The sequence below is a fragment of the Branchiostoma belcheri genome, unplaced genomic scaffold (assembly GCF_001625305.1).
Source record: "Branchiostoma belcheri isolate BF01 breed outbred unplaced genomic scaffold, Haploidv18h27 scaffold14, whole genome shotgun sequence".
NCBI lineage: Eukaryota > Metazoa > Chordata > Leptocardii > Amphioxiformes > Branchiostomatidae > Branchiostoma > Branchiostoma belcheri.
In genome coordinates, this window is record NW_017802824.1 from 4,250,605 (window position 1) to 4,263,316 (window position 12,712).

At 41.0% G+C, this 12,712-nt stretch overlaps 1 protein-coding gene across 1 annotated transcript in view; it reads right to left on the minus strand.

Annotated features, from left to right (window-relative positions):
- LOC109464572 (hemicentin-1-like) overlaps positions 1–12,712 on the minus strand; it is a 64,280-nt gene that overhangs the window by 6,468 nt on the left and 45,100 nt on the right. The window contains exon 11 of the mRNA XM_019761577.1: positions 6,806–7,138. Coding sequence (XP_019617136.1) covers positions 6,806–7,138 — 333 coding nt within the window. The remainder of the gene's footprint in view (positions 1–6,805; positions 7,139–12,712) is intronic.

A 12,712-nucleotide genomic window follows, 5' to 3' on the forward strand; every position in this document is an offset into this window, starting at 1 on the left:
ATAGGGTTAAACTTCTAGAGGAAATCTATTTTTTACTTTCATACTCCTGGATGAAATGGGCAATTTTTGCCTGTATTCCCTAATACCTTACTGTTCCTAAGACAAGACCGTGCCATTATGAAGAGGTTTACCTTCTAGAAATCTACAAGAAGTCTAAATTTTTTTTATTTTCAATCCATTGGACGGAAGTTATTTCTGTCTGTACTCACAAATGACGTCTAGCGTTACTTTTCCTAAGACAAGACTGTGCCATAAAAGAAGTTCAATTTCTTGAAGTCTATTATTATTATCATTTTTTTATTTTCATACCTAAGGATGAAAGAAGTAAATTCTGCCTGTACTCACAAATGACGTCTAGCGTCACTGTTCCTAATCCGTCTGGTTGGACGTCGTTTCTCGCCGTGCATTGGTAAATCCCTTCGTCTGAGCTGGAAACGTTTGTTATGACTAAACTAGCACCCCTACAGTTTTAACAGAAAGAAAAATCACATCAGAGAGATTGGCTGGTAGAGAAAATCTTTTGATATATCATAAAAGATTCCTTGTAACTATCAACAAGAACTACCTATGTGATTTTGGCGTACGTAGGATCAATGTGAGCCGGAAGAATGGGTAATACTGCATGACAAAGAGGACAGGGCGAAAATTTCTGTTCCACTGATTTACTGCTGTTTTCATGACGAAAAAAGACTTAGATTTAGGGTTTCCAGAGGAGATCATCCATAAAAATTACTTGATAAAAAGTGGTAATATCCATATATTCTGATGCATCGAATTCCAATGATTAGCTGCTGTATATGACAACTATTTTGTGTGATGTTCTGGCCACTTACAGAAAACTCAATTTTTCAGTAATGTCACACGACAACGTTAAAAGCACTGGATTGAATCAAATGCGTTGCATCTGCACAATCATTGATTTACACAATGACCCATATCTAGATCAATAAGTATTGATGAAGTTCTTCGGAACTTTCAGAACCTGACCTAGTTTCGCTGAAAGTTGGCAGACTTCCCGAGATTTTCCTCCAGATGACGACAGATGGAGGGTTGCTGTCTATTGAACATGACAGATTTGCAATCCCTCCTTCTGAAACGCTGAAAGACATCTTTGGCACCCTGACAACAGGCGGATCTGCAACACAGCAACAAACTCCGGCACATCAATCCATTGTGTTTTTATGCAATTTTACAAACTAACCTAACATCAACGGAGAAATTATGATAGGTCGATGAAGGTTAGACATCCAGGTAATGAGATACACAAAAAAATTATCACTTAAGCAACTGAAAAGATTTTGAAAACTACCAGACGTTTCGAAGTAGCATCCACTACTTTTCGTGTGTTTTCAAAATCCATCTAGCTGCATGAGTAACGATTTCCTATGTCCTTATGGACAAGTTATGAGTTTTATGTAATATTTGCAAGCAGACTTCCTTTTAAGTTATTTCATGTTAGAAATTCCCTGTATGGGCCTTCAATGGCAGCTATACAGCATGCATATTCCTATCACCCAAGATCCTCACTTTAGATAGGTTTAGATTTCTAACCTAAAATGTATTGCTGGTTGCAGTGAACAAGTAATCTTATCAAAACTTGATACTTTCCACGAGTGACTGGCAACGATACTCATCTAAGCGCAAGCCCCTAGCCCCCATTCACGACATTGTACATGTACACAAGCTTGTACTGTTCCTGATGTGCGATAGCACGTTTCTTCAGTCGCATTAGGCTAGGCTATAAAATCCTGAGGAGCTCGTATATCATGTTGTCAGGTCCAATTCTACGACATGAAAAGTTTCAAGGACAGGACAATCAAGTGGGATTTACTCACACAGCACTTTGATGCGGGTAGAAGTGTTCTGTGGCGTGATTACTCCAGGGAAGCCCTGGTCTGCCGAACACGTCAGCCGGGCACCGTTGTCCCATCTCGTCAGAAACGGTATTACCAGGTCCAGGGACACCTGTGATATATGAGTTATGTCTGATACTTTCACAGTGATTCTTTATGGACTCAACAAAAAGTACAGGGTCTTCTGTGTGGTCTTCTACAACCAAAGATCTGATATAGCTGAATACATGTATGATAACGTCATCTAACGTACAGAATATTTTATGTTTGCTGCAAAGTACATTACACAATGTATGTCAGTGGCAACAATAAAGGTTTAACTATTCTCTAACATGACGTCTCTAAGATTGATAAGCCATTCCACTCTCTGTTTAGTTAGCTCTAGGTTGACTTTCTGTTTTATTATATATCACCATGATTTGCTGTCTGAATTATTATGTATTGTTGCCATGCTAGTACGTTATCTACGTTTTATAGTATTTACGATTTCTGTTTGTTCTCTGATTTGCTTATCTCTTTGTTTTGAGTAATTTTTATCATTTGTAATAATGTGTTATGGGGATATCCCCCTGGAATAATTTCAAAAGCATCTCATGGCGGTAATAAATAAGTTCTGGATAAATTTTAAGATAAAGGAACCTTTTGGTTGTCTGTGGTTTGCGAGGCTGCCGGGATGACGTGGAGTCTGGTGCCGTTGAACCAGTGCAGCTGCGGCAGGGGACGCCCGCCCTCAGACACGCAGGTCAGGGCCAGACCCTGCCCGACAGTACGGGCTGTCAGGTCACCAACAATGGTCGGGGCCTTCGGTGGAGGAACTATGATCATAAAGAAAATATCATGTTGTTATCATACATGGTAGTAACCCCAGGACAAATCCTACTGTGGCAAGGCAGTATCCATCGGCCATTAGGTAATGGCTGAAAATGGACTAAAACACAACGTTATATACATGGTAGTAATCAAAAAGCAAATCCAAATGTGGTAAGGCAGTACTCATCGGCCATTAGGTAATGGTTGAAAATGGACTAAAAACAACATGTTATAAACATGATAGTAATCCAAAAGCAGATCCTACTGTGGCAAGGCAGTGTCCATTGGTCGTTAGGTAATGGTTGAAAATGGACTAAAACATAATGTTATATACATGGTAGTAATCCAAAAGCAAATGCCATGGTGGCAAAGCTGTACAGCATCCATTGGCCAGAGATGTATCCAGTAGGCAATGAATAAAAAATGAATTTAGAAATAATCATGTTGTAATCATGCGTGGTAGCAACCTTCAGACACATTAAATGGTGGCATGAAAGTATCCACGGTGGGTAATGGTTATAACGTTACAGTTCTGACCAATGAATACTGCCCTGTAGCATCTGAAAAACTGTAGAACTACCTGAAATCAGGTAGACCCACGTAAAAAAACAGGTCAAATGACCTGAGTGAAACTTCTAGTTAAATGGAAAAACTGAAACTGAGTACTATTTCTGAGTTAGCAGCTCATACAATTCATCTGGTACAACTTTTTTAAGCACAGGATGTACTTGATCATGACCTCATATCCAGCAAGGATTACCAAGGCGCTGATTGGGTTTCATTAATAGCATTTTACTCACGTAATCGTCTCTAAGGATAATGAACTTGATGTGCTTTGATTCAAAATTAATATTCTGTAATACCGACAGATTGGCTCCGCATTTAATTATCGCTATAGTGTAGATAGTTATCAAGTTGCCATGTCAGTGTCTCCCAACATGAATTATTCTAGCGCATTTAAAGCGACCTGTCATTATCGTTTTGTAGTTATAAAGAAAAGTTATTCATTTGACATTGAATCAAGTTCAAACGTAAACGGTACAGATTTGGACAGACAGAAGACTTTGAACTCGTTCATTTATATGAATTAATGAATATTCAATATGAAAAAGATGTGAACATAGCTGGGTATATCACAAAGGGTAAAATAGTATTCGGGGCTTTTGTGTTAAAATGTGATTGCATTATTTGGGAGGAAAATGTATCATATACATGTACCTTTGGCGTTTCAGGCACCATGTAATGGAGAATGGCACTTAGCTCTGACAGCATTGATTCTAACACTCGCACGTTGTACATACAGCTATACATACGTGAGAGGAAAACTGTAGATTTAACCATAATACAACATGATATGTTTTGCATTTTCAATGTTTGACAACATTTTTTTTGTTCAATTGCAGCGACAATAGCAGGTTTAGATTTAGAATAAAATCTGTCACTTGGTCAATACGTCACATTTTTGTTTGGAAATTTAGACGAACGATCCATGAAGCTGATCAATACTACCATCGCCACGCTAGTAGTGTCCAATATGTTTGGCTTTAAAGTGTATCATTCATACTGATCCGGGCTTGACGTCCTACGTGGTGTGCATGCTTGTGATGGTACTGCAGTCCCGCAGACAGATGGTTCCTCCGCGAAATTACATTTGTCAGCATTAACGTTCGGTCAATGGGCATGAATCAGTCGTATTATGGTCCGCGTCTCTGTCTTAAAACCCGATTCTTCGACCGTTCTACTGGCATGTGGTCTGTATGAGTTTCCGATAAAGACCAAGCGTTTCTTTTCTTTTAAACAAAAGTGTTCGCTGAAAGACAACTCAATGTCATAAGTCAACGACCCTCCGTTTCTGTTTAGCCAGACTTGCAGAACAATACTGCCTTGCTGCTAATATTTCCTTTTAACTTTAACTTGTCTAGCCATATAGACAGTTTGTAGGGTAATTGATGTTCGTGTCTCGAAGTCGTACAGTCCATACAACCGATAATAACAAGATTCCCTCCGCTCGATAACGGCCAAAATGGGCAACTTTCTGCTTATTGGAGCTAAAGTAAGGGTTCTATTGATACAGCTTAACGATATCAACATGAAGCCGACGACGTATATCAGTATTTCTCTCGATAACGACCCGAAAGTAGCCTTGAAAGTCGATTGAACTGGATTGGAGAGACAATAAACGTAGTCTAGAAGTCTGTTCCATTGGTGCTTGCCTGCTCATGGATCTGTGTTTGAAGAATGGCAATGGAGGAGATGGTCGCCCCCCTCCCATAGCACATATGGAACTTCTTGCGTTGTAATCATTTGTACATGATTGTGTTCCTGTTCAGGCGACCCACAGATCTAGATATTCAACTATATCATCCGCTTCCAACAGTTTTATGCTACCAACAGTTTCATTTTTGTATAGTCATATTATCATGTATGTTTCAGGCGGCAATGGATACGACCATTCCCTTACTTTCAAATAGTATCTATGACACCTGGATACTGTGGTGCTATCTTGGCTCGTGCCAGGCGCTTGTGTTAAATATTCCTAATATTATCGTCAGTCCTTGACAAGAAGTTATATGCCAACTTTTGTGAAAGCCTCGGGAGACGAATGATGATTAAGAAACTTGCGAAACCAATCCAGAGGTAAAGGTCAGTGTTATTTCATTAACATTTAGAATTCTTTGGATTCAGTCACTTGTATTTCGTTGAATGGAAGTCCTCCTCGTTCCATGATCAACACCGAGACCTAACTGTTAAAGAGCTCACGAATCACGACTGGGGAAATACTTCCTGAATACAAGTTAATGGTGCCTGGGATATTCAATGACGCCGAAGTCAGTTGCAGTACGTGATCTCATCACGACTGGCAGACGCTTTTAGAAGCTATTTTAGGAGGCGTCAGCGAAGGTCCAAGGTTTTTGTAGTAACGGCAACTTGAGCGATGGTTGTTTTAGACAGGATATTCATCACAGCTACCCCAATGCGGCTGTAGTTTGTTTCAACGCATTCATTCCCTATCTGGTCCTACTTTTAAAGTCATTGCGTCACTTTAGTTTAGAATGTACATGTATCATCCAGCTTGTTTGATAGCTCGTCCTCCCTTCATCTGCAGTAAAATCTTTAAAAATGAGGCAGCTTTTACCCACTGAAGATAGGCCTGGTCCTTTGTGTTTTCCCTATGCAGCAATTATTGTCTAAATTGGGCACAGATTTACAGTTTTATTGCACTTCCATCTTTCTCTGCAGAGGAGAAAGTGACAATTTTCACGCAGAATAGGCAAGGTTGGTCCTTTGTATTTTCCCGATGCGGCAATTAGTGGTTGCAGCGGGAATAGAATTGCAGTATTAAGAGAATTAGAGGACTGCGTGAAAGACCAGGACTTGTTAAAGGCGTGGAGAATCTCACTTAAGCTATACAGAGCTTCATTCGCCCGTGCTCTGACAGATGATCGCCCGCAGCAACGCGGGATTGATGTTATCATCTGTGGAACGCGCGCTGAATATACTGCCATGCAGACCCTATCAAACAAAAATCAGGCCTTCTTTCGGCGATTTCAGAGGATAAGTAGGTCGTAGGTGTGAATGATGGTGATTGCCGTAGGAGAAGCTTCTATCTTGGGCATCTTTCCTTTATTAAGCAATAAGTTACAACTTTGAAAGAACTGAATGTTGCGAGGTTGATACGTTATCATATTTCCAGATGCATGATACATGCGAGGTTTCTTTCGTCCATCTGTAAAGCAACACCTGGCTTGAATAGAGATAGCCAACTTTACTTCCAAATACCTGATGGAATGTCATTGAACGTGAGTTCCGGATCTTGGTAATAATTTATGTGTGTCTTTCACTCTGAAGTAGTTTTGGTTTAATTTATCACTTTATTTGAAATCACCATCAACGTCGCATCACTCTACTGCTAATGCTGAGGTCATATTTCTAAACAGGGGACCGGCCAGATTGTTTGCATCAAAGAAATATTAACAATTAATATCACGAATATGATATAAAAAGTACTCATGATAAGTTTCTAAACGTTTTATTCCGTGGTTTCCTTTCTTTTATATCGTACTCTTCGTTCCCGAAACCGCCCGGCCTGGCCCCGCTTTGGAAATGTGACTTCAGCATAAGCTTGGTGACTTCGTACTTACCAACGACTGTTAACTTGGCATCTTTGGTTTCCCTAACTGAGAAGACGCTACAGCGGTAGTTCCCTTCGTCTTCAGGGCGAGCGTTTCTGACCAGGAGGTTGAACTCCCCGCTCTGGCTGTTCCCCACTACCGAGAAGCGAGAAAACTCCGGGGCGACGTTACTGCCAGAAGAGATGTGGTGGAGTTTGGCCTCCGTCTCTGGGTTGTACCAGTGCCAATTGACTACGTCATTCGGAGAGAGGCCGTCAAACGCACAGGTCAAGGTCACACTCTTCCCCACTCGGACGGCAGTAGACTGAGGGAAGTTCCGATAGGAGGGGACGTTCGCTATCACTGCAGCAAAAGAAGATATTATCCTGAACTAGAAATGTCACATCAATTTTGCAAAGCAACTGCATAAAGTTTATCTTCTCATACTGTATGGTCTACTCTGTTGATTCTTACTCAAACACATTCATGGTGACAAGAGTCTAAATCCCACCTGCTATAAAATTGCACCATGAGGTAACCCAACACGTTACCATGGTGACAGATGTCTGGTTCAGGTCATTGACCTTATTTGTTTGGAGAAGAAGAAGAGGAAGACTTTGAACAAAGACAATGTTTCACTTCAGTAAACATTAGAATATATATATATATATAATAGAGAAACATTTGTCAAGCAGGTTGTAGTTTCAGTGTAGGTGCAAATTGCAAGGAATTTACTTTAAGAATACTGGATGGGGAATGATTCTGGAGAATATAATACACCATTGAGTAACAGTTTATTAGGAATCGGTAGGGGCAGAGTAGGTGTGCATCTTAGGGAATCTACTAATACTGGGTGAAGAATGATTCTGAAGAATATATATCATTGAGAAACACTTGATTGGGAATCTGCAGTTGCTAGAGTAGGTGTGTATCTTAGGGAATCTACTAGTACTGGGTGAGAAATGATTCTGGAGAATATATATCATTGGGTAACACTTGATTAGGAATATGAAGGGGTAGAGTAGGTGTGTATCTTAGGGAATCTACTAGTACTGGGTGAAGAATGATTCTGGAGAATATATACCATTGGGTAACACTTGATTAGGAATATGAAGGGGTAGAGTAGGTGTGTATCTTAGGGAATCTACTAATATTCTGAAGGGAGGAGTGATTCTGAAGAATATATATCATAGAGTTACATTTGATTAGCAAGATGAAGTGTAAATGAAGGTGCATACCTTGGGAATCTACTTTTCGAATACTGGGGGAGGAATAATTCTGAAGAATATATATCATATAGAGCAAAATTTAATTAGGAAGTTGTAGTGTAAGAGCGGGTGTTTATCGTAAGTAATATACTTTATTAATACTGGAGGTGTAGTTTACAATGGCAATATGGACTATCATACACATAAAGTGATTCTATTTGATGTAGAATTGAATGATTCAATTCTACATCAAATAGAATCACTTTATGTGTATAACAATGGCTAAAAAGAGATGCATAGTTACGCGGAAAAATGTTTGCTGTTATGGGCATTTCAGAGCGAATCTTATGGGTTCCTTCAAATACTACAGCTACCGAACAATGCAACTGGCAGTGGCATCAAGTTTCATAGAATTATTAGGCACCTGATTTCTGGTTTATTCTTAAGCAGAAATAATATTTAAAGATTGCCATAAGAACGACAAAACATCTTACTTTAACCTCTAATAACATGTGGCCTGTGTCAATATCGTAACCACGTTGACTGCAGGCTGCACATTTGCTGATAACACGGAATACCGTGTTTTGACTGCTAATAATTCTATGTTGCGTCTTCAACAACAGGTTAAGCAAACAAGGTCAACAAATACTTTAACTTGGTCTGACGTGTTTAGAGATACAGGGCAGCAGACACAGTTGAAGAAGACGGAGTATCTTGTTAGGATTACCAACTGCTCACGAAGTTCTGACGATAAGATTTAACTAAAAGCAGCCGACCACGTGGAAGTCGTTGTTGATAACCACATTGAATCAATCACGCCCAAAACAAACCAATACTCCAGTCGATGTAATATCTCCAGGGACTGGATGTAACGTGAAGAGGCAATACATTGTCCGTTGAATAATTGTGTTGTAGAACCACGTGGCCTACTTTGGAGTGAGCTTAATGTGGCGTGAGTTGCAGCCAATCTTCCCAAGTCATAACAACGTCAAGGAAGTACTCCACAGCCATCGCTCAAAAATATATCTTTCTTGTGAGCTTGGCATGGATAGGATTTGAGCTCCGAATATTCACATAGCCGAATATGCCCCCCCGAACACTACCGAACTCACCCGAACCATGGTTAGGTCGGGAGTAAGGTAGGCTGTGGTTGGAGCTAGTATTCGGCGAGGTTTGCTACTTTTTAGTTTTAATTAAAACAAGAAGCCATAGGTGACAATCCTCCGTGAAGTTTTATATATTTCAATAAAATCCCAAGCGTCAACGCCAGACCTACTGTGCAGACATTATAATTTCACTGTGGGGTCAATATTCATTGTGGGGTCGTCTGGCGTAGCGGCAGAGTGCGCGACTCGGAACTTAAAGTCCCGGGTTCGAGTCCTGACATGCCACCGATCTTGTGCCCTTGGGAAAGGCACTTTACACGACTTTCCTCACTTCGCTCAGGTGTAAATGAGTATTGTCCTGTCATGTATTTGTCCCCTGTGTTGGTGGCGGCATTAATATAAGTTGAAAAAACTTGAGTGTGTCGTCACCACGTCTGGTGATTACATGTTGGAATAAAAAAAAAGACATTATAATTAGGCAACGGTTAATACAATGAGGGCGCGTCACAAGCATAAAACATACAAAGAGCTAAATCCATTACTGCTCCCAGGGCGTGTAAAGATACTGTGCTTCAAGTTCGAAGTTCATTTTAATTACACACACACAATCATTGCATTCACATAAAGATCGGACTATCATGGTCGTGTCTAGTAACAAAGACAGCCACACCGTCTTACTGTGCCTGTACCTAATTAAGCGCGCCTGGAACAGGCCAGCAACAGTAAGCACCGCGGTAAGCACCGCGAGTGTTACTGCCGCCGGCCAGATAACCAGGATATCTGCTTACAGAACCTCTGCTACCAGACAACTGCCTAAACCTACGGCCTATTCCACAGGATTGTAAAAGTAGGGATGTTTCTAAAATATGCATTTACTCCAATATCAAAACAGCTACGGTAAAAATAAAAAGACGTGCATCATCCCGGACATAATGCAACACCACATGCGAAATTACACAGAAATGCGACGTACGGAAGAATGCGTTTTGGCTGCGAACATCTTCCAAAAAACTTGGCATCTCTTAACCATGGGCAAAAACATCTGGAACCACTTATAAAAACCACCCCGTATCTGCATGAACTTTTACCCCCCCACTGCTATTCCAAACAACGCGTTTTTCTGGACCATTCCAATTCGCCTCGTAATTGTAGGGGTGCGTCTGCGATATTACATTGACCGCGAAAGCAGCAACGGCAAAAATACACATTCGTGCATCAACACGGGCATGCCCGCAGACGGCGTATAAAATTGCGTGCCGATTACACAAAGAGAACCCAGTGTTTTGACTGCGAACATGAAAAATCAGCCGATTACAACACTCCGTCCGGAGGTCCTGACCTCCTTCACGGAGTAAAAAAAAACTTCTTTGAAGAACATTTGGCTGGTGTTTGTGTTCGGGAGTAAGTCAGCAGTGGTCGGGGCATGGTTGGGCGTCAAATCTGAGTTAAATAAATGGTTTTTTATTATCCAAACAGTACCCGTGCAGTCGCAGCCTTTAACGGCTGAATTGATGCAGGGTATCACATAATCAATACAAATCACAACAATTACAACAATCAAATAATACACGTGATACACATATATGTCGCAAGGGTCTGTGCGGCTGCCATTCGGCGCCACAAGGTGACCTCAATACGACTTTCCCCAACCGAAGTTAGGTACCCATTCACACCTGGGTGGAGTGAGGAAAGTCGTGTAAAGTGCCTTTCCCAAGGGCACAACGTCGGGGCGCATGTTCAGACATGTACCGGGTACGACTCGGAATCGAACCCGGGTCTCCCGGTTCATAGTCGATTGCTTTATCTACTACACCACCCGACGCCACTACACCACCCGACGCCACTACACCACCCGACGCCACTTTTTGAGTTAGTCAAATTTGACTAAAATTCAACTCAAATTTGACTGGATTCACACAGAAAGGTAGACGTGTCCTGTATGGTCAGACTTTTCCCGAAATTCAACCTACCTTGGTTGATTGGTGGCCGTGAGAGGTTTTGAATGTATGACAGGGGCTTAACGCACTGCCCGACTCTGCGGCCAAAAGAATTACGGGATAGCGTTTTAGTACAAGGAGTGTTGCTAAAATTGCCTATAAAACCAAGAGTGGCTCCAAGTGTTATATGGTCCTATAAACATCAACGTAAAAAATCTATACACACCGGGCAATACAGTAGGTATTATACCCATGACTTAGTGTACTTAATATCGGTTGTTGTGGTCGTCTATTGTGCATACATCACAAATCAAGCCGTCCTCTAACCTGACCTATTCATACCCATGCATCCAAAGTTGCGCCCTTCGGATACAGGTCGATACAAGATTCACCTATAGGTTCATCAAGAATGCATAGCCCCGTGGTGTAGACACAAAATGTCAGGTTTGTAACCTGGCCTATGACAAGCTTGGGGTCATGAAGGAACATTCCATTCTCTGGAGCTAGTTGCTGACGACAACGGGCAAACTTACATTTACCAATGAATGATTGCGGCAGAACTTTGTAAAACAAAGCAATATCTAAACGTGTTCGTATGTGGATTCCGCTAAGGTTTTGTATGCACTGATCTATTAATGGTGTAGACACATCATGTCAGGATTGTAGCCTTGCCTATGACAAGCGTAGGGTCATGTTGAAACATCTTCTCGAGCTAGTTGATGATGACAACGGGCAAACTTACTTTTACCAATGAAAGATTGCCGCAAAAGTTTGCGAAAACAAAGCAGTATCTAAACGTGTTCATATGTGGATTCCGCTAAGGTTTTGTATGCACTAATCTACAAATTATATGCACAAAAGGTTAAAGAATATATGGCAATACATTTTGCATCGGCATACATGGACGCTTCAGAGTGGTAAATAGTGTCACCGTAAAAAAAGAAAGCAGTTCTAATGCGGCAAATAACGCATGCATTGGTGCTTTGATCAGCGAGAGAGCACGTGTAGGATGGGGGTTTTATGTCTTCTTCGCTACAGCTCGGCGGTAGTAAAATAGCGTTTCGCGCGTAACTTTATGGGTGTGAATGGGCGTCTTGGTACTATCACAAGTTCGTTGATTAAAGGAACTGTTCCGTTACACCAAAATAGCCAATGGTGTAAAAGCACCCCCGGCGGTGACTAAATGAACCATATAACGTATGGTATTTGCGATTGCACTCACTATAATTCCGTACCCTCAAATTGCAATTACCGTGAGCATATGTTATGTCAACATTTGGATACGGTATACCATAAAAGCATCAAGTTATGTTGCTCTTGGAATTGCTTCTGAAAAACGGCATCGTTCTAATTATTTGCTGTCCGTATTTTAAAGCCGGATTTTCAGGCTGAATTATTTAGCATCCTTACAATTCCGGAGACCTCAATAGATCTTCTCCATGTAAAATCCATGAGCAAAAAGAGCTGTCACTTATCAGGCTTCGAGATTGCAATTCACTACTAAGACGGGAGCGCAAAAGGTCACCCATAAATGTGCCTGTAGATTAGATACCGTAGGAAATGGTGTCGGAAACTTGGATATAGACATAACTCTGGCAAAAGCAAACATAAAAATCGTCCTCCAGAAAGTTGCGAAGCAGTCATTTTTTTTACAGTGATTGCGTTTTTTATGGTTTATGTGTACAT